The sequence below is a fragment of the Athene noctua genome, chromosome 6 (genome assembly GCF_965140245.1).
Source record: "Athene noctua chromosome 6, bAthNoc1.hap1.1, whole genome shotgun sequence".
NCBI lineage: Eukaryota > Metazoa > Chordata > Aves > Strigiformes > Strigidae > Athene > Athene noctua.
In genome coordinates, this window is record NC_134042.1 from 14,313,290 (window position 1) to 14,336,243 (window position 22,954).

Genomic DNA, 22,954 nt, shown 5'->3' on the forward strand with positions numbered 1-22,954 from the left:
ACAGGATCTTATGCAACACTTAGCCTTCTGCACCACAAACAAATATTAGAATAAAGATGCAGTCCTACTGAAATCAACGCCAGAGTACCCGACAGAAGGTAGGTAAAGGCTGCATGCGGAAAGCCCGGGCTCAGTCCATGTGCAGATCTGTTAATCACTCTAAGTACTTTGAATGCAGGATCAAGAGCAGATTGCTCGTTATCTGGATACTTGTGAGGCAAAGCTGTGCAAGCTGACTATGGAAGGTAGAACTAAAATTGCAAATTACATTTTGGCAAACTGCTTCAATATCAGGTCTCATTTTGGAGCGAGTTTTTAAAATCCTTTCCCAAAAGCTTAGTTCTGTCCTCAAGGCAGTATGCCAGTGTACTGACAATAGGACTTAATAACTAAAAAAAAAAGGAACACCTGGCAAGTTCAGTCCCTTTGTCCCCTTTGCAATAAATAAGGCTTTTTGTCTTGTTAGGCAAACTGCAGACTTACTAGCAAGCTTCTGGCTCTCTGAGATCATGACTCTCAGACAAGGCAGCAGCATGAAGCAATATATTAAGGCTATCTTTTTATCTAACATCCGTTATTTACCACCACCACCATCCAAGCTGAAATGTATCTTGGGAAGGTTTGCTTTTTCCTGGCAGGGGAGAATGGGATTGATACTATTGTAGTAAGTTCAGTGAAGCCATCTTCTATGGAAGAGCATTTTTCCTCAATCTGAGGATACTTTTGTGCTTCAGATAAGGACTGTTCAAAAACTACAGGACTATGATTAATATTTGCTATTACTATAGTATCTTCTAAATAAGAACCCTGAAGACTTTGGAATGTATTGTGTTTCTTCAGAGTACAGTGGAAGTTTTTATTCATTTTTCAGATACAAGCAAGTATAAAAAGTAGCAATTGGCCCATGCGAGAGAAGAAAGATGCTTATCTCATTCTTCTGAATTAATCTCCATTTTAAAAAAAAATAAAAATCCACATTTGCATGAATTTCACAGCCTCCTAGGTGTTGCAGGTGTTTGGGCTGGAAATAAATCTAGAAGACAGTCAAAGGGATTTGGACAAAGTGAAGATTATACCTGGATTGTGGGGAGATGAGTACAAAAAATAGTGTAAACTGAAATTTGCTGTCCCAATTGTGAAACTTCAGGGTGTGTGTGTCAGGGAAGAAATTAAAATTGAAGTGTAGTATTAACATTTTAGTGTTCATGGACCCTCTGGTTAAGAATGGAAGTTCTCAGAAAGTGCCTTCAGAGCTGTCCTAGCTCAGATAACTTTATTCTGTGGTCTGAAAAACAAACCCTTATAAAACATACGGGCTTGAGTGAGGAGATTCTTTCTTCAAGACAAGGTTTACTGTAACAGATTGGTTTGGTTTTGGACATGTTCTGCCATGGGTGGGTGGGAGAGTCTGGATCCTGTGATATTAATCAGATTTTTTTCCTCTCTGGCACACCTTCAGCTTCAGTAAGCCTTTAACAGACTTCTGAAACTTGTGTAAAGCAATTTTTTGATAAATTTGGAGTTGTTTGGAAATAGAAATATTCTGTTTCCTTCAACTCTTGCACTTGAGACTTCTGCTGTATTGCTGGCAGGGAGAAGTTTAATAGTAGCACCTCCTCATACAGGTCTGGTTTGCTCTTAAATCCTACCATGGAAAAGACTTGCAGCTTTTAGAACTGAAACCTTGCTCATGTTTTGCGTTTAAGGGTCTCAGAGTGAAAAAGCATTGGTTTCTGTAAAGGTTTTACTCTGTTCTTTTCTTTAAAACACTTGCACCTGGGATTTGATGGACTTGATATCTGATACATCTCCTTACATTACTTGAATTATCTGTATGGAGGAAGCGGATGGGCTGATGCTTATCCGCTGTCTGACAAAACTTTTGCCACTTTGCGTTTTGGGAAGTGAAGCCACAGTAAGCTGTTCTGTTTGCAGGATGGAGGAAGAAATACAATGTGTCCAATATTCCCACCCACAATGAGTACTCAGCTGCAGCATGGTCTTGCACACTCCAGCTATGACAGGGTAAGCATTAGTTCCCCTCTTTGTAGCTGCCTGTTGACTTCACTGCTGTTGAAAACAGTGATCGTACAGTAACAGGTGAGCAAATGTCTATGCAAGAAAATGTGTGGTACTAGGCTGTTGTATCTATAGATGGTTGAGTTGCTCTGGAGTGATCTGCAAAAACACCCAACTGCAGCAAAAATGGGCGGTATTATTATGGAAAAGAAAAGATAAGGTAGGTAGAGTAGTGTCGTTCCACACAAGTTTGAGTTCCTTTGCCATTTTTCAGCCTTTGAGGTCTTAAGTCGCAGTCTCACTTCTTTTCAGTCTCACAAAATAAGAATATATATGGTGAAGCATTGGGACTAGAGGAGAAATCTAGTTGAGAGTCCAGATAAAAATGTGGGAGGCAGAAAGAAACTTCACTAAGTCTGTGCAGATAGGAGGATGGCTACTTAATGATTTAAATATTAGAATTAAACATTTCTACACCAAGTAAAATAACAAAGATGATGTATTTATCCTATTTATAGTCTTCCTCTTGTCACTGGCACCCACCCATCGCTCTTGCTACCATCTAGGTCTTGAACTGTATAAGCAGCTGATGTGGCTCTAAGGAGACAGAGTTCAACAGACTGAGTAGAGGCTCTTGGGAATGGGTGTGAGTGGGATGTGCTTACAGGCTGGAGTTTTTCTTCATGTCTTACTACTGCTTTCCTCATTCCTGGACTCTTGGTTGGCAAAGCATTCAACCCGCAGCGGTGCTAACGTTGGTGAAGGCTGAAACAGAACTACTGAGTGCACTGACACTTACAGGTATTCAGATTTTTCCACCGCCTTTGGGTTTTTCAGGCCTTCTCAACTCTACATCATCAAGTTGCGGTGTCTGGTAGTTTGCAGTCAGGGCCTCACCTGGGACCTCCACCACCCCCTCTGTCTCTAGGTCTGGGAGCTCCCTTTAAGCTCAGCTAAGTTGAAGTACCTTCATAATTAGATTTTCTTACATTTCTGGCAAACAAGCTTCTGATACTTTCTTCAGATTGTTCTCCCAACCTCTTTTGAAGTACCACTATCCACCCTACCACACTAGAAACACTGTTAATGGTAGGCATCTCTGTGAAGACTTGACAAAGCCTCAAAACATAACAATAGGACTCATGAGTTAATGTTGCTTTATCGCTAGGTAGTAGCCCTGTTGTTTCATGGTCTGTAAATAAAAGAATGGCAGGTATTCTGGCACTAAAATACTGACTATTGTCTCAGTTGGAGAAAGGTTATATGGAGGTTAAATGTGAAGCTAGCAATCCTCCATCAAGTAAGAGATATATCCCAGTGTACCACGGTCAACAAACCCAGTGTTTTACCCTACAGTAGAGATCCTTGTCTTCTAGCTTGTTCCTTTCTGTATTCTTTAGTGTATTCTTTCAGTTCTTTCATTGCACTCCATCCCTGTCTTAATTCTTTTTTATTTCTCCCTTCACTTAATGACTGTAACCATTTCCATCAGGCTTACTGTTCATTAGCTAAGATTTCTCTTCTTGTGCCGGGCTTACTGAGTAGCATCATGTACAGGTAAATGGCTTGGCATGAACTGTAAACTGGACCATGCAAGAGACTGTCTTGGATTTTTTTGCTATTTCTTTCATGTTTCTTAATATACATACACTCTGGACTGGGAAAGGGAGTGTGAAGTTGCTGATGCAGCTGTTATCATGAAATATGGCTGTGATAGACAGTTTGGTGGTTAACTATTGTGGTGGTATTGCAAGGTAATCTTGCTTTCCTTGGTATTCTGTTGCTACCAATTTTGCCACTTAAGTCAGGAAGTTCTTTAGTTTCTTGGTGTGCTGTGTGCTAAACAAATTGGGAGTACAGCAGAAGAGTAGTTGAAGCTGAAACCAGTATAGTAAAAAAAATTTGGTATGCCTGGCTGTTCATACTATTGTGTGCAGTAGACAGCATCCCCTTTCCTCTATCTTCATATATGAAAATGGGCTATTTTTGCTGTGGGTGATCACACTGTAGTAGTTCTTCCCTGAATGTTTCTACTTCTGAAGTGATGAGTCAGCTTTTAGCACAAGCAAAGCAAAGGAGTTTTCTGTTCAGCACTACACTATGCAGATAAACCTAATCCTTTCTCTAGGCTGGGAAACCAGCAGGCGGCAACTATATGGCTGTATTTTGCTGCCTTGTCACTTGACAGTGAGTTGAAATGTGGAACTACTTCCTACCATTCTTTGTCACTAGCAACTGGATCAGCACGGATTTGAAATGTTTATTTTTCCCTACTTGCTCTTTCCCGCTGGAGACTAAGAACGTTGTCCTAACTGTCCAAAAGTGTAGCTGAAAACTAAAATAACCCTTCCAAAGAAATAAGCAAAAAAAAAAAAATCTGACAGTGTTACTGCCTTCAGGGGAAGTTTGTGTTTATGGGAGGAGGTTAGAACATGTTTTCTGGTGCTGTTGGTGTGATCAGAACACAGGATTAAAACAGCAGCTGTTAATTTTGTTGCAAAAAAAAATTTTTCTTTGTTACCCTTGTGAAAACTTCCCTTGTATGAAAGTAATCTACCTCCTTTAAACTATCTTTTCACACACACTGGAGGTAGTATGGTGCTGGATGAAAAATAGGAGATGCATTACTGAGGTTTCATAAAGTGACCAACTTAAAACCTAGGTAAAGGATTATCATGTTTGTTTTAGTGATTGGATTGAAAGATTCAGTGCAGATGGTTTATCCATTTGTAGGGTAGTGGAGTGTGTTTGGAAGAACAGTGAATGGGATTGAGAAGAAGAAAACTAAAGAAGAGAGATAGAAATATGTATATTCTGGCAGAAGGAAAGAGATCCAGACCAATTAGTGCCTCTGTCATAATTGGAAAGAGGAAAAACCAGCTTGTATTAGAAATAAGTTGGGTTAAGCAAAATGAAAAATACATAAACAATGCAGTTATTTGCATTGAAACACCATAATAAGTTGAGAATATTCCAAAAATAAAGTTTGCTCAGCAGTTTTAAACTTCATGCTGCAACGGCTAAGAAGCAGGAGTGAAGAGCATATTAGATGTGACTTACCCAGCCCTCTTAGGGTTTATTAAAATGTAGGTACAAGGAGATCAAAGGAGATATATATACAGCTTTATACCCCCTGTCTTTACCTTGCCATGGTATATTTGTGTATCTCATGTCTTTCTGGTACACGCATGAGTAGCAAATACAGCTGTTTAATATCTGGAAATGAGGTCCTTCTTGTAGTAAGGCTTTGTGTCTTGTACAGAATGTTTGCCACTGACTTTTCATTAAGGTAAGTGGTGCAAGATGCAATGAATTATGACCTCCAGCTGCCTTTGTGGTTCAAGGGACAGTTTTATTTAATACTGATTTAACAGTAGTACCAGTCTGACTTGCATTAGCTGTCCTACTAATAGAACAATCTATTTCTGAAAACTTAAATTAAAAAATTCAGAACACTTGGATAATCTTGCAACTATGAGTAAACTGGCTTTCACCAGATGGCTCTCTAACATCTGGTGTGTTGGGGAACTTCTCTGATTAAAATTGCTTACTTATACCACAGAGATTATGTGGTTTGAGTATGGACACTTAGCACAGATGTGACTCTAGTCAAGACAGACTCCTGTAGAGCATAATTCAGACCATGTATATTTGACTTAGGCCTGGAGAGGCTTTGTCTTTTCTGCCTGTGTTTGGAGCCTAGGAAGACTGCCTTCTGAGATGCTGTGAATTTGTTTCAGCCAAGCCAGCTTTTAATGATCCATGAGGATAGAGCAGGGGGAAGAAATTCATCTTTTGAACATGTGAGACTGTGGTAGGTGTGCAGTCTACTTCATGCATGCAGGATGGAATTTCATCTCTATAGAAATGTGTAGCACTTGCCTCCAGGGCAGCCCTTCTGTAGTTTTATCTTATAGTTTATGGCAGAATTGAAACTTGGCTAGCATTTAATCTGTTAATTTTTTAAACTTCAGTCTGTATTCTGTTGGAATTCATTTGATTCTCTGTTTTGCCTACTTGGAACTAACCAGTGGTTTTGGGTACTAGTCACAGGATGTCCGCCGTAACAAAATCTTATAGCTGCAGTTTTCAGTGTTTTCACTGCAGTGATTTCTCCTTCTGAAGGGTATAGGATAATCCTAGATACATATAGTCCCAATCCTAAACATGCTAGTGCAAGTTCATGAGTTGCTTGTGAAAGTTTAATGTTCTAACATGAAGCTCCATCTTTGGAACCATTCTTAAAGGTCTCATTAGACCAATAGCAGCGTTAATTCTGTCTTTCTATTAAATAATCCTGTGCTGTAGTGCCCCACAGAGCAGGCATCTTTGTAATGACTTGATGACAAGACAGAACTGAAGATCCAGTAGTAGCAACTATATGAAGGTTGAAGGTTATAATGGTATCTTGGAAATCTTAATTAAGTTGCTTTTTGTCTTGCTTTGAATACTAAGGCAGATGTTTTTGTCTTTCTAGTAAAGCATAATAATGTGGAAAGGGGTGAAGCAGGAGGAAGAGCCTACTCTGTCAGATACTATTGCGTCAGACCTCACAGAAACAGGCTTACTGAAGTGTATGACTATTTTCTGTACAAATCTTTGTTTAAACAAAAGCATCTGAGTTGGGCCTGGCTCTAGAAAAAACCTTCATTCTTCTTGATGTCACTGGTATACAACTGTGATTCATGAAACAGAATCATCCCCTTTGGGGTCTGTTATCACTGGGATCTGTGTACTTCTAAAGACTGGATTACTTTCAGTAAGACTGACGCTGGATTCTATCAAAAGCCTGCTAGCTATTCATACACATACAGAATGATACTTAAACTAGTGAAAGTAAACTGGCTTCACCTGACCTCAGAGTTGATTTCCATTACTTCTAACTGGTAGAGAAGCTGCTAGTTCAAATTACAAACAAGGATAAGAGAATCTTGGGCACATCATCTGTTATTCTCTACACCCCACCCCCGCCCAATTCCTAAGAAACCATCTTTAAATGATACCAGGATTGACTGAATTAACTCCTCATCACTCTTTGTGCAGATTGAGAGTGGAATGAGGAACTCCAGGTGTATCAGGGAAGTCTCTGATACCTCTTCTGTTTCAGCATCTGGTGTTGCCTACTAACTGAAGAGTATTAGACCTGGTCAAAGATCTGGTTAATGGCCAGCACTCAGTGATATGCAGAATCGAGAGTAGGCTACCAATCATGCCACCTCTAGCTCTGATCTACTCAGAGATGACTGAAAATGCTGTAAAGTTAGCAATGAAAGCAAGCTACACAGCATTGTCTTTTTTCTTTGTTACTGCAGCTTGTCTCGTTCTGAGCAGAAACCAAAGCAACCTGTGTTAAAAAGTACTGAAAATATAATGATGACAAGTTTTCTCATCTCTAGCAATGCACAGTTGTTCATTTCCTTGCTGTAATGTCAGACAGTATAACGAAGGACTGCACCAGGCTGAGTCTTGTCAAATGATTTTTGAATTCTGACTTTATACTGTTCTACTAGTTAATCTGTCTTGTCATCAAACCAGTAAGTGTTGACTTACTGCTTTTGGTTACCTAACCCACCCCTTTGTTTATGTGGTGCCTACTTCTTTCTCTGTGCTTCGGGTAACTTTCTCGCAAGAGTCTGATATGAATTTGATGCTTCTTGTAAGGCACTAACGATCTCAAAGAATATGGAGGAGTCTCAATAGATATTTTATTTCAAAGAAAATAGACTGGTCTTCATCATAACCTAGATAAGAGGAGGCCCAGTGTTTAATTTCTACCTTTGTATCTCTAAGTTCAGATCTAACATGTCTCTATTGACTGTTGTCTTTTAGCATGTGTATTCTGCCTGCCTCTCAAGAAACTAGACAGTGGGGTTGAATACTAGTAATGATTCTTGAGAGTCCTTGTGGTAATAAAGCTCCTAATAAATTCTTAGTAGTTGAAATTACACTTTTAAATCATAGGTACCTGTATCTGGATGTCTGCCTGGTACAGGGAAAGTTTTGCTGGGAGATACCAAGGCCTATTTGAATTGTACTTCTTTCTTCTTGTCTCAGCTGGGATACCTTGAGATATGGAAGAGCTGTCTTGCTGGGCAGAATTTGTCTGAGCTGTAATTAATTTCTCATTGTCAAATGCTTATTTTCTGGAGGACAAGTTCCAAGTCTTTCAGGAATATATGAAAATGTATGTGAGCATTTCATTACTCCTGCAAGCACCCATGCTCCTGATACCCTTCACCTAAGGTTGCTAACAATTTTTAATGCTAGTTTAAGCCACCATACTTTGCTTTGCACTTGCAGAGTGCAAAGAACATGGTAGTGGTGATTTGCTGTATTAAGTTGTTTTTGCTGAGCTGGATCCTCAAAGCTGTCTGAATGTACTTGCAATAGCCAGTTTGCCTCACCAGTCCCTTTTACACACTGCCAGTTGGTTCCTACCCATGCTTCTTAAGATCAGTTTTTAGCCTGTGTGACAGAGGAAGAAGATGTTTTTGAGTTGTTAGGAGCAGTAATACATGGCACGCCATCTACAACTTGGCTGGCCTGTGTATGTACACAGGAAGAACCTTCTTGCATGGGCCCTGTGGAACGGGGTAGTAGTGACTACCACTGAACAAGCTGACACACATTCTGCATGTTCCTGCTGATTCGGCTCTCTCTCTTCCCCAGTTGCTTGAAAACTAGGCCCAGTGTCTTCGCTGCCAAACAATTTGTCTTTTTAAGGCTGGGAATGTGAAAGATTTTCAATTCCATTTTCTACCTTTTTTTTAAAAAAACCCTCTTTATCTTATGCAGATCTTTTAAATCAGCAGACCAGAGTGAGAAGTTTTATTGCTTTGGTAGATAAGTTGCATTTTTAGTGTAGGTGCTCTATATTTGTGTCTGGGTTTGGGTTTTTTTGGTGTTGTAGGTTTGGGGGGGGTTTTTTTGAGGCTGATCATCTGGCCTCTTAGCTCTATCCAGAGTGAGCAAATCTATTCAGAGATGGAACGGTATGCTAACTCTAAGTGTAGGAAGTATGCTGCTTATTTGTATTTCATATTGTGGTAGGCTAATACGAGTGCAAAAGGACTAGCACTTGCAGAAGAGAACTTGCACTCAAAGTATTTAACAAGATCCAATAACTGGTTGTAGATAAAGCTCACAAACAAGACCATGTTGATTAGCAGGAGTAAAATGCATTTGCAGTGTCCTAGCAACCTGGCTTATGTTCTCCATAAACAAGACTTTTAAGGAGGAGAATGAAAAGAATATTTCATGTATTTACAAGATTCTTCACTGAAATCCAAGCAAACGCAAGAGGGGGAGTCAAGGTTTTTGTTTTGAAAATGGCAGATGGGTTAGGGAGACTCCTAGCCATTACAAGTGAGCCTGTTGATACTGACCAAGGTAAAGAGAACTGAAACAGATACTGGGGAGATATATGAATCTTAAAATTAATTTTTACAATTTTGGGTTGCAGGATTATTATTCCAAGCAGTTGTTACAAGGAAATGGGAGGGGAGCCAAGGATGTAACTAAGGAATCAAGGGCTTGCAGTAAATCCGGCTCTTTCATTGTCCTTCTCCTGTGGTCTTTTGTCATGATAATTTATCTTACTTAGCCTACATCTGACAAAAGAGCAAGTTCATGGATACAAAAGATCTGTGTAAGTACTAATTATTTTGTTAGAACTTAATACAAATCAAGGTAATTAGATTTAAATAACCTCTTGCCAGGAAGAGGCAACCCAACTGTGATATCTGGCTCCATGTCCTGCTATTGAGCTCATCTAGACAGAATCTGATCTGCCTTGTGAACCACAAATTTGACTGTTGCTTGTTGTGCTTATGGAGGGAAGCTAAAAAAAACCCAAACCCATGCTTTCTTGTTTCAAAGTTTTACTTGACCTTTATAACTTCACTGTATATCTATATTATTGCGTTTAAATATAAAATTTATTGTTCTGCCAGATCTTTAGGCAGAGTGGGTACATGCTAGAAGAAACTTAAGATGTATATTCTAGGAAGCTTTTTACTCTTGCAGTCAATGAGGAACTTGTTAGCAATTTCTCTTAGCAGTTCTTCATCTGCTAGGAAGAAGGAAAAAAGCTTACTAGGAAAGCAGGCACAAAGGAAGCCTTTTGTACCTTTATTTCTTGTGGTGGTTCTGTTCTACGCTGAAGTGTGGCTCTAAAAATACATATGTTTTTGCCCAAATGAAGAGAATAGTAACTCTAGGCCTCACACCTCCCCCTGCAATTAGGAAAATGGAGCATTCAGTAACATTAGAAAGTAATTTGGCCCAATAAGCAAGAACCAAGAGCTTAACCATAAGTCTAGTGCGTTCTCAATTTGAGTTGGCCCACAAAAATCTTTCATGAAGTAGTATTTTGTGAATTTTGAAGCCTTGTAGAAAGGGTGACTTTTTCTTAATTTTCAGATAACAGTTTGTTTAAGTTCAGGAAAAGTGCAGTATTTTAACATTTGTATGTATATTTCTTATTATGCAGAAGGGTTCTAATAGCACTTTCGGCTTTTATTGCATGGGAAATCTCATTATTGGAGGGAAGCATGAATGTAAGATTATTTTTTTTTTTCTCCAAAAAAGCTGTATTAGCTTGAGACTGATATGTAAGTTTTTTCATGGACTGCTAAAATTGGTCCTGAAGATGATTTTTATATGTATTGTAATTTTTACAATGCTTTTGCCTTTTATAGGTTTTGCTGTGACCCATAATTGTTTGGTTGTGCGTTTGTGTTTGGGGTTTTTTGCAATTCACACACATATGTAGAGAGGTGAAAAAGAAAAAAAAGCCCTCTTGTTTTCTAAGCACCTGTGTCTATAATGACATGAACAACAGAGTAGCTGCATAATGGTGGTGTGTTAGCGGCTCGATGCCTTTTGCTGTGAAGTTGTTAGATTAATGGTAACATAAATATTTTTTTCTTTGTGGCCCCTTCACAGGCCTAGCTATGTTAGTTATGGAAGTTTAGTGGCCTGTTATATTCTGTTGCCTGGTATTACATTACTGATGCAACTTGTGTGGTGACTTTTTAAGATAAAGAGGATAATGATGGGCTCCTAAAGCAGAGTGGGTATTTCTGGCCTCTGGTTTACACTCACTTTACACTGGTGTGACAGTACAGCTTTCTGGGTAAAGAGGAATATGTGCCTTTTACCAAAGTGTTCTTAAGTTCTGCCTCAAGGATTTTTTTAAAGGTCTTGGGTATAGACTCCTTTACCACTGAAACATGGTATAAACTTTGGCAGCTTAACTACAAAAAAGCTTTATAATGATGGGGGTGGGTACCTATAACATGGTGGTAAATATGAAGTCTTGAATTGGGCGTGTTGTTATTGATCATCAATCTCTTGTTTTTAATTGTGTCTTTAAAAAAAAACAATCTGTGTACATTGAGCTTCCACTCCTAACACATTTACATGAAGGGTATATCCAGCCTGTGTGTGTATCTGGATTTTAAAAAAAAAAAAGTCCTCTAAGCAGTTCAAGAAAAAGATGCTATTACTGGCTTGCTGAGAGAGGATTAATTAGGAAATGTCTTCCCTTATCTGGATTTCTAGAAGTTACAGTGGTTCACTTCCTCTTAGCAGAGAATTATTATACAGAATGGCTCTAGGCACTGTATTAAATAATTATGTCATTATCTGTTTGTTCTCTGGGGGTTGGTATTTTGGCTAAATTTGAAGTTATTTACTAGACAGCTCTTCACTTGTCAGATGAAGGGATCAGCTTGAAATAACTTGTAATGGAGTGTGGTATGTTTGAATAACTAAAAGCCAGGGAGAACCTTGAAATTTGGGAGATCTCCAAGAGGAGGATCTTTTTTTGCGTAAATACTAGCTTTACTCTGCATACCTTTTATTCCCCCCCCCCCCCTTTTCTCCAGTACTGATACTCGAAAAGGTGGAAAATGGAGATCTGAGCAACAAGATATTGAAGATCACGGATTTCGGCTTGGCCAGGGAATGGCATAAAACTACCAAAATGAGCGCAGCTGGGACATATGCCTGGATGGCTCCTGAGGTCATCCGCTCCTCCATGTTCTCCAAAGGCAGCGATGTGTGGAGGTATTGATTTGGCATTGAGTGATTGGTTACTCTAGAGTAACTAGACTTGCCAGGAAACCTCTTTTATGTTTAAGAATGAGTAATGGTGAACCGAATATTAGAATTAAGGTCTTAAGAAAACTTTATCCACCAGCTTTCCATCTGTCAGGCTCTCAGACTACTTTGTGTTAATTGTAAACATTCTTTACTGTAGAAAGTGGTGGACCAGCTCCTGCATGCCTCTGAATTTCTATATATTTGTTCTATGTAAAATTACATTCAGATTATCCTAGGATTCATAATCCCAATTCTCTCTGCTTTATATAAAACAAATTTTTTGTGCTTATTTGGCTATTGGCTGACATAATCAAAGGCCATAAAACTATCTGTGAAGTACTTAAAATTACTACTTCTTAGTGTTTTACCAACAGTAAGATCATTTTACGTTTTGGGAGTAATCTGTCACTGTACCTAACTGAATTCCCCATGCAGTTTCAGCTTGAATACAATGTTTTTCACTTTCATAATAATCTTATGAATTCTTTCCACCCTTCTAGACTTTTACATAAAATAATAAATCTGTTCTCTAGGTCCAGTTGAGTATGTAATCCATAAATAATAATTTGCATGTATGTATTATCTTTTCCATGCATGCAATGAGATTTTTGAGAATAGGACCTACTTTAGTGGGGAAGAGTGTAAGGGTCAGCCCATAGACTTCCAGAAATTGAGTTTGAATATGACCATTAAGTGAATTGGTAGATACTGAATTCAGTAAATAGCTCTAGGACAATGACTTTTCTGGATGCTGTGTGACATAGAATTAGTACTGAACATCTGAAACAGATGAAGTAGATGGAATTTTGTTTTTTGTGTGGGGAGAGAGTTATTGAAATGTCAGGGTGACTTCGTCTTCAGTGCAGTAAGATTCTGTCGCTGGCCGGTAACACTCCCACACAAGTGTGTGCATGCTGTGAAATCTGTCAGGATAAAGAAACATCCCAGCTGGCAGAATTGTCTGGCTGTTATGGCAGAGATTTGGTGTGGGGACTTTCATTTTCCTTATCCAGTTTTGCTGAATAGATAATTTATTGCTTTGTGATAAGTCTGTGAAATTGTATTTTGCACACTAATAGTGTGGATAAAATTCTGACTCTGTAATTGAATGTGGTAGCTTCTGTAGTTAATCTGAGATGAAATGAGCAAGAACCAGGCTTTTACTCTGAGTGAAGTCTGACAGAAATTAAAACCTCAAGGCTGTATACCTTTTTTGTGCACATGATGACAGTACTGGTTTGTACAAAGCTTGTCAAGCTCAAACTTTAATTTGCTCTTTCCTGAAAGAGTGCCAGGAATGGCCTTTCAGGGTAACCTGGGAGAGAGGGAGAAGGGAAGGGAGTAACAGTTTTCCTGTGATTGTAACTTTACACTGTGAACAGATCAGTAGATGTTCTGTACCAGTATGACCTCATTTTAAAAAAGGTAAGAATAGGTCAGTTGGTGATTTTCATGAAGGTAGCTCAAATGCCTTTCTACCAGTGCAAAAATACCAGTTTGGTCATTGACTTAAGGACTGTGAATCACTTCAGGACTTAAGGAGTGTGATGAAATTATTTGTTAGTTTTTCAGAATACAGTATTTCTATTTTTAAGATTCCTTCATCACTTTCCTCTTTCTATAGTTACCAGTCTTTCCTTGAAAACAGGTTGAGTTCCTCTCAGTGCTCGTCCTTAAACAGAGGGTCATCACCGTTAAGAGAGCTGTTATACTGTATCTGAATAAGCCTTCTCTCTCTGGTGGCCAAAACTTGAATCATAGTTAAAAACAGTTCAGAAAAAGCTGAAAGAACATGATGTTTGGGGCATGTATGCAGAGGACATACATTGCTAGTGTGACTACTACTAGTGTGTCAATGATTGTAAGCACTGGATTTTACAAAAGCAGTCATGGATGTGTAATAAATTCAGTCCCCACCCAAGGATGCAACTTGAAATTCTTAACAGGATGAACTTTCTTACCCTATTAGACTTGCCCCTCCTCTTGTCCACTTCAACCTGTTGGTTAATCATTGGAGTTGAGGGAGTTTTTTGCCTAACAACCTTCCAGTTAGTCTGTGTGACATCAACAAAATTGGCTGTCTCCATCTCTAACATTCACAAACCCTTATATTTCAACACCTTTTCTTTAAAGCTTATTAGAATAGTACTGCTGGCTGAAGTGTTGCCCAGCCTTTTAACAAGAATCTTGTTCTGCTTGTGTTCTTGCTGCACAAACAGGTGAAGATGCTGCTGAAGAAGATGCTTGCAAGGACTGAAATTTCCTGAGTCAGTCTTATCATAAGTAACTGCTTCATGCAATTGCTTTCAAAACATTTATCAAGCTCTGTTTAAAAAAATAAGGGGTTTTTTGTCCCACGCTAAAGGAGGGTTGACATTGAACTTACAAGGCTGAGGAATGCTCCAACACTGCTGTCTATCACCAGGGTCTGGGCGACTGTTAAAGCTTGTTGATAGTAACAGTACATCCTGCTAGTAAAAATTTGTTGCTATGAATTTTGCTGTGCTGCACCCACAACTTTTAGATACACGGCAGAAACCTTGTGCTTATATTGCACAGAGGACAAAGAAACTATGGTTTTATTTAAATATGTCCATTCCTGTAAATCTATTTATGTGTTTGAGAGGAGAGTTAGTATTTGCTTTGGATTTACAGGGGTGAAGTTGAAGAACAGATACTGCAGTTTATCCAGTACTGTACAGTAAGCTAATGTCAGTAGGCATATAATTCAAATTTCTGTCATTTTAACTTCTTAAGTATATTTCTTGTTTGCTGCACACTTCATTTTTTATTTGTGCTGCTTGAAAGACAATCATGTTGTCAATATGATTGATATGCAGAATATAAAGCCAGTATACAACCGTCATCTGAGTTCCCTGTGTTCCTTAATTTAGATGCTTTTAAGATGTATCTACTCTGAGACAAGTGAAATAGTTAGGAATTCAGTTTTCATTTAGAAATGGAATTACTAGGATTACCTAAAACCATCTGATTAGCAGATAAGGTTGTTTCAGGCATTCAGTGATGGGTGTAGGAACTTCAGTCATTAGAATATCTCATTTGAATCAAGTGATGGCAAGCAATTCCATCCATAACTGACTGCTTGCAGGCTCTGCAGCCTTCCGTGTGTAATGAAGCACTAGCAAGACTTCGGTACCTGGCAAATAAGTGTTGACTAGCAGTACTAGGAGAAGCTCCCATGGGAGAAGTGTGTGCAACTGACTGTTGTGAAATAAGCAGGAAATGTCATCTCTGGAAATACCAGTTGGAGAACATACAAAATGCTAACTGTTCACAGCCCTTAAAACATAATGAAGTATTTTCCTTAACAAAAGTAATATTCTAGTTTATATTGTTGCTGGGATCACCTTGTTGGGCTGGTAGTTTCTTTCTCATGGGAAGTGTTGAACCTCGGGAGATGGATAAGAGGAACGTATGGTACAAATGCCAATAACAGTGAGAAGAAATACTGGATTTTTTACTTATAGTTCATAGACTTACAAGGGAGGTGGCAAAATCACATGTGAAATCCTGCAGACCTCCAGCCTCCCTCTCCCTGAAAATCCAGTGTGTAGAGTTGAACCTGATGTTAAATGGCTTAAGGGATTACTGGATCACTGGGAGATGGTTAATTATTTATACAAGTGTCAGTTGACTTGGACACATGGTCTGTATCACATGGTTCGTTTTGTAATTAAAGTCCAAAAATTACTACTAGGTGCTGGAAAAATAAATGAGCTTGACCGGTTTTTCTTCCTCCCTGTTGAGAATGAGGAGTGGCCCTTGATTTTTTTTTTTTCTATGCTTTTTTTTTTTGTATAAATCTTGAGAGTTAATGAAAAACTCCGTTCAGCATCTCTCTTGCTGTTTAATCACTTGGGATGATTGTTGTTCAAATGCCACAAAGCAGTGTTGCTGGCGCTCTGTGGAAGCAGTATTCTCAGCAATGAACCATAAGTACATGAGGAAGAGGTGGCATTTAGTTTTGTCAGAAACAAAGTGACCTTTCCTGTAATATATACTTCTAGTGTCATGCTAGAAGAAACACCAATCTGTCCACTCCTTTGACTTTTAAAAACTGTCCTGCAGAAGAAATGCTTTGAGCACATCAATAGTGCTTTCCTAACCATTCCATTAAGAGAAATACATAATACATGCCTTATCCAGCACTAATGGTAAAGTAATAACACAACTCTTTGGTAGTTTTCCCTACCTTTTGATATCAACACTTGTGTCCAAACTGAAGAGTAACATGAATGATCAATCCAATTGAGAGAGGCCAAATATATATTTTCAGTATCAATTTTCTTTGAGTGCTTTATGAATCCTAGGAGGCCAAAAAGAAAATGGGAAGTCCTTAAACTCGTGTTTGTTTGGTTTTTTTTTTCCAATGAGGCTCTTGAGACAGTAAAAATTGAGAACCTTGGTGGAAAAAATAATGTTATAATTACCATTATAATATCAAGCATATGCATTATCTAAGAGAAATTAATAAGATTGTATAGATGAGAAAATATGATATTTTGCTTAATAAACTAGCTCTGACAGGCAAAGGTGGGATCTCTAGTGACTGAAATTCTGTATCTCACTAGGGAAAAGTAGTATTAAGACTGTTCAACTAAGACATCAGCAGTTACAATGAATGTTAAAGATTTCGCAGGGTGAGGAGAGATTGCAAGACCACAGGTTGTGATAATGAAAATTATGATTACTCCCAAATGAATAGGTCAATTCTTGCTTTGAAACAAGAAGAGATTAATCTTTTAGCTTCAGAAATGACTGTTTCATGAAGCAGTTATTCAGGGAGCTTTTAGGAGGAGAAGCAGTTTTTTATCTGGTCTTCAGGTGTGCTTAGGAGGCCTTCAAAATTGCACGATATGACCATGGTCAAAATATATGTATACTTAGGTTCCCGATCTTTGCAAGAGCATTTAAGAAAAATTAGTCCATTATAGTAGTGTTCAGTCTCAGGGAGATTAATGACAACCTTGAGGAATTTAGTGTAGAAACAGCAAAAAGGGAACACACAACATGGGTATTTTTTAAGGACACTATGTTAAAGCTCAGAGCAAATGCACAGGAAGGACTTTAGATGAAGGAAGAAGAGGACGTTGAAGAGACTGCTGGAAGACATCCTTTAAAAAGTTGAACCTGTATCACATGAGGAAGACTAGGCATGGACTTAAGCACTACACAGTTGAACGTAAAACAGTCAAGAAAATGAAAAGGATTTTGAGGAGAGTCTTGCAAAAAGCATAAAAACAAATAAATTGCTTTCAGATGCCGCACAGGTGTGAAGCCTGCAGGATAACTTATGGCCCAGAGGTGACTAAGATGTAAGAGTGCAAAGAAGATAAAGCTATAGCAGAAAAAATTTAGTAACTTGTGTCTGCTAGAATGTGACAGAGAGGCTTTTTAAGATGACAATTTCTCTTTAAGGGAGTTGAGCTGGCAGGCATCCTGTGCTGAAGTACTGTCCAGAGAGGTGTAACAAATTACTGGGATTTACAGTAACACCCAACATTGCTACAGGAACATGAGAGAGAGCCAGCTGAGTTAATAGCTGTGCTGTAATATGTTGCTTAAAGCTGCCTTAATACCAGAGAAACGGAAGGCAGCAAACATGATGACAGGTCTTAAGAGCTTCCTAAGGATCAGCAAGTCTGATTTTCAGTTCTACTAAATGTAGAAACAGCACTAAAGAGGGGGGAGCTGGTAGACGTATGAGTATATCTGGGGAAGTGTCAGCTTTTGTAGAAGGAAATAATACCTTCTGAAAAATAAATAAAGATTCTTGAAGGAATTACTGAATATGTGGACAAGGTGTAAGATTGCTTATACCGTATTTGGATTTATAAAAACTTATGAAAAAAATTTTATGTCAAAAGCTTTTAAAGAAAATAAATTGATGTGGGAAAAGAGGGCAAGTCTGTTTGCCCATCATTTAGTCAATTCTTAATTACTAAAGGAATAAATCAGTTTTCTTGGTGGGGAATTCTATGTTCAATGTAATCATAAGTGGTTTGAAAAAAGCCATAAATGGTTAGGTAACATTTGTTATGATACCAAGTTATTCAGGATAAGAAAAATGAATCTGTTGCAGAAAAGCTTTACTACACTGAATCATAAAGCAGGTGAAATGGTAATAAATACAACGTAGTACCCATGGGGGAATTTAACATGTACGATGCTGGGCTGTAAATTTTACTATTATGATTCAGTTAAAAGATACTGGAGTTACTGTGGGTAACTGAGTTCATTTTGTAAGAAGTCAGAAAGGCAAGTGACAAATTATGATTTAGTAGGAAAGAAATAACAAAGAAAACAGGGAAAGCTGTGCTTCTCAGATCTTTAAAACTTTTGTGATTTTGGTTATTCCAACATGAAAGGTTTAAATGGAATGAGGTGGTACAGAAGCTGTCAAGGTCAATGAAACATATGAAATGGTTTCTGTTCAGGAGAATAACTAGATCAGGATTTAGCTAGATTAGGATTTTGGGGGCTGGAAAGAAGATGATTTAGGCAGGATGTAGTGGGAGCCTGTGAAATCATGGATGGCATAGAAGGAGCTAATAGGGAACATATGTTCGTTCTTCCTTGTATTGAAAGAACTACAGGGAAGCAAATGAAATTACCAAGTGACAAGCTCAAAACAAATACATGGAAGTATTTTTTGGCAATGCATCATTAAATTTATGGAACTCACTACCACAGAACATAGTGGGACAGTAAATGGATTCAGAAGAGAATAAGACAAATCAGTGGAAGAAAAAACTGTCAGGTCACTAAGTATGAAGAAGCCGTCTCTGGCTCAGGTTTCCTAGAAGCAGAGAGAATATTCTGAGGATATGTTGTTTCTCATATACCTGGTGGAGAACAGCCATGGAATTACTTCCATAACTTTAGTTAATATTTCATATAACACCTTAAGAACAACTTAATTCTGAGGAAGTATTTTTCACTTATTTTTAAAAATACCACAGCCCACCAAACAGCACTCCTTCACATTTCTGTGATTCTGGTTTAAAATTTGCTAAATTAGTTAGAAGATTTATGTTAATGTTTTTTGGACTGTTCCCAGTTTCCAGAGTGAAAATGATTTTTGCCTAAAAGGCAAAAATGGCATCTTATTTCAGTCTTATTAACAAAAGGAGTTAAAATAAGGCACTTTACCAGCTTGGCAGCCATGATGAACTTGTCCAGAAAACTGCAGTTTCTTCAGTGTACCAGACTGACCCTGATAGGTTCAGGTACTTTTTTGTCGCTTAACAAAGAATGTGTTAAAATCAAACACCTATTCTCTTTTCTGTATTCTTCCTGGTAGTTATGGTGTGCTGCTTTGGGAACTGCTAACAGGAGAAGTACCATTCCGAGGAATTGATGGTCTTGCAGTAGCATATGGCGTTGCCATGAATAAACTTGCCCTTCCAATCCCTTCCACGTGTCCAGAGCCTTTTGCCAAACTCATGGAAGGTAAGCCAGCTGTGGTGCAAGCATGGTCTGTGCTGTTTCTCGAGTGCTGTTGAGCATAGCCTCCTTGTGTTGGTTTTAATACCTAGGAGCACAGATTTCTCAAATGGTTTTATTCAGTGGTGCAAGTTGTTACGGGAGCTAGGCTTGGCTGTCGATGTGCTGTGATAGTTACTCTTACAAGAGTAGTACGTGAAAGAAATTTCCCTGCCATTTTTTTATCTACTGGTTTTACAGGAAAGTGGGGCCTATTGTTGTCGTCATTTAGCTTGTTTTCTAGTAGTGAAAACTCGCCAACACCAAAGACTTCACATTTTGGTGTAGTTTGAAGTCTTCGACTTGTTTTGAAATTCGTAGCTTGAACGTCTTGCTAGGCAGCATCAGATTGATTTGGAATGAAACCTTATCCTACTGACACTTCAAGAGAGTGGGTTTAAATGTGGCTTTGACATTTCAAAACAATCCAAATTTTCAGTCAGAATGATGTGATTTTTCTGCTTTGTGTGTGTTCATGCCCAAGGTGGGTTACATATAGATGAAAGAAATAAAGGACTTTGTCATCAGAGCTGCTGTAGTTATTAAAAGGGATTCTGTGAGGTAGCTTTTGGGGTGTACCTGTGTGACCTGCTCTGCTGACTATTGCAACTGCTTACATATCTTCTGAGCTTCAGTTGTTCTTTCCTCCCTCTCACAGTAGCACCTTTAGTGTTTTTTCCAGTGCCCCTCTTCCTAAGGATTTCCAAGTGTTTATATTTGCTAAACATTTTTATACCTATCTGTCAGAAAGAAAAACTGAGGTAAAGAGAAATCAAACATGTTTTATACTCCTGGTGAGCAAAGAGTGTGTCTGAACATAGAACTGATACTCTGTGGCTCTGGTGGTGCTTTTAGCCCCAGGAAAGGAATTTGATTAATGCAAGCAAATTTCTGATGGATTTCTCTGCTTTTAGAACAGTTTTGCATTTCTCTGGTCTTTTCTGTAGGTTACAAGCTTCAGTTAAGTTAAGGTAGAAAATTTCATGTACTGTTGTGCTAAAAAAGAAGTATCCTACTGGATAGTAAGCAACAGAGTTGCAAGTATAGTATCTTGGAAGCAATGTAAAGCAAGAAACTGCATCTGAAACATTTAATGGAACTGCCAGTTCAGTGTTGTGTCAGGGCAGTTTATTTTAACGTGGTTCCCTAAAACAAGGACCCTGGATTTCTTAAATGTGAGGCATCTGCTGCTGGGGTTAAAAATAAAGCCCTCTATAGGGAAAGTCAGGTAGAGGTGTATGGCCTGCGCTTGAACTCAGGGGTGCAGGGGTGAGCACCCACATGGCGTTGTAACACTTGGCTTTGCCATGTGCAGGGAGAAGAAAGAAAACAAGAAAACAATTACTTTCTGCCCCTTCATCAAAACTTTTTTTCAAACAGGCTCTTTCCCACCTCGGGTGAATTCTTGTTCCCCTAATGTTGCTGCTTTTACTTTTGAATTACTGCCCTGGTGGTCTTCACCGAGACAACAAAGCTGAACTTTCCCTCTTCACAGAAAAGACTGTATGTTACAACTGTCCTCATTAGTGCAAATAATGGCAGATCCGAGCCTGGGAAAATAAAAGCCACGGGCCACCTGCATAGTTATCCTGTTCACTCATTCAAGCATTTGGCAGGCTGCAGCGTTTTGTTTTACTTCGGGTCATGTTTGCTTTGCCATGCTTAAAACCTGGGGTAAAGAGGCAGGGATTATGGCCCTGACAGTCCAGTTGTATCACCCATTGCTACTAATTGGTCAGCAGCAGGGGACCTTCAGAGCCCTCTTTAACATCTTCAGCACTCTATTTCGATAAAAGAAGCGATTTGAAATCCATAAACACAAATGTGTTCCAGCTTATCCCCCCTGGAACCTGATCAGATGTTTAAATACCAGCGTCTTGATACCAGCAGTTTTGAAACCAAAGCTCCCAAATGCAAAATCTCAGTAACACTAAAATCAAAGAAAAGACCCGCAAAACCAAGCCTCAGCAGTTGCACAGGTTTTTGTGAAGTGTTATTTTTAATTACAGCTGCTCCTTGGTGTATTTCAATCCACAAAACTAATGAATGAATTTAGGACTTAACCAACATTTTTAAAGAATGTTTTCTTTTTTCCAACTGTAAGGTCTAGGAAACCAGAACATTTTCATAACTGTTGCCCCATACTGCAGTAACAGGTCTTGAATCTAGTGACCGTTTAGAACAGTGATAGTATGAGCATATTGAGAGAGACCTGTGTGTCAGTCTTTTCCACTCATGCCCAAAAGCTGTATTCTCTAGAAATATACTTGAAAGCTAAGTTTTTCTGCTTGGGTCTTCTCAAATTTTGGTATGGAGGAGTCTAGCAGTACTGAAGAGGATAAGGATACTTGTTGAACGGAACCTGTATAAACAAGCTGGTATGGGACAATATAGAATGAGAAAGTGATGATTTTTGCAGGAGTAGAAATAAGGGTGAAGTAAAAGGGAGGACTGAAACAGTAAGAATTTCCTATTCAGAAGTGTTGTTAAGTCAAACATTTTTACTTAATGGCTTTTTAAAAACATGTTCTTAATGATTTTGTAGCTTGAGATGGTACTGCATACCATTTTCTATTTCCGTTTCTCTTTCCAATGTTCAATTCCCATCACTGTAAAAGCAGTACATGTCTGTACTCCTGCTAGTTGAGTTGCCTCGTGGTAAGATGGGTACGTTAAATTCTGCTTTTTTAGAGCTCTGTAATTGGATACGTCATTGCATTAGATTGTAAATGAAAAAGCTTGTTTATCTGTGGTTTCTCATAAAGGCAAAAGAAACAAGCCCAATCAAACGATTTTCTCCCTAATAATAAAAAAGAACCCATAATAATAAGAAAACTCCAAAAGCGCTATTTGATGTCATTTACTTGAATCTCCTATTTTCACTCAAGCTATGCTCAGTCTGCTTTGCATGAGAGATTTTCAGTTCTGTGGTAGATTCATAATGACTCAGCTTAGTATTGGAGTTTGGCATTAGAAAGAACTCTGATAGATATCTTTCTGCAGTATGGCTGTTAACTCTGCAGTGTAAGTGTGAGAAAAGAAACTGTTTACAAGTGTCTTGCATAGTATCTCCACTCTGAGCACATACAACAAATATTTAAGGAAATTATTTACGATTTTTAATATATTCTTGAAAATGTAACTTTCTGTAAAATAAGTAAACCTCTATTTTACATGGCATATTACTGCAACAGAACCTTAGAGACCAGGTAGTTCAAGATCTTAAGTGATGTTGGATATTGTATAAGCATGAAAACGTGAATTCCATACTTACGATCAGACAGTAGTGAAATGCAAGTGGGAAATGGGAAAGATGGGGTAA

General features: G+C 38.5%; 1 protein-coding gene across 1 annotated transcript in view; it reads left to right on the forward strand.

Annotated features, from left to right (window-relative positions):
• The window catches only part of MAP3K9 (mitogen-activated protein kinase kinase kinase 9), a 63,292-nt gene that overhangs the window by 16,687 nt on the left and 23,651 nt on the right, over nucleotides 1-22,954 (forward strand). The window contains exons 3-4 of the mRNA XM_074909164.1: nucleotides 11,910-12,090; nucleotides 19,451-19,599. Of these exons, the coding sequence (XP_074765265.1) occupies nucleotides 11,910-12,090; nucleotides 19,451-19,599 (330 nt within the window). The remainder of the gene's footprint in view (nucleotides 1-11,909; nucleotides 12,091-19,450; nucleotides 19,600-22,954) is intronic.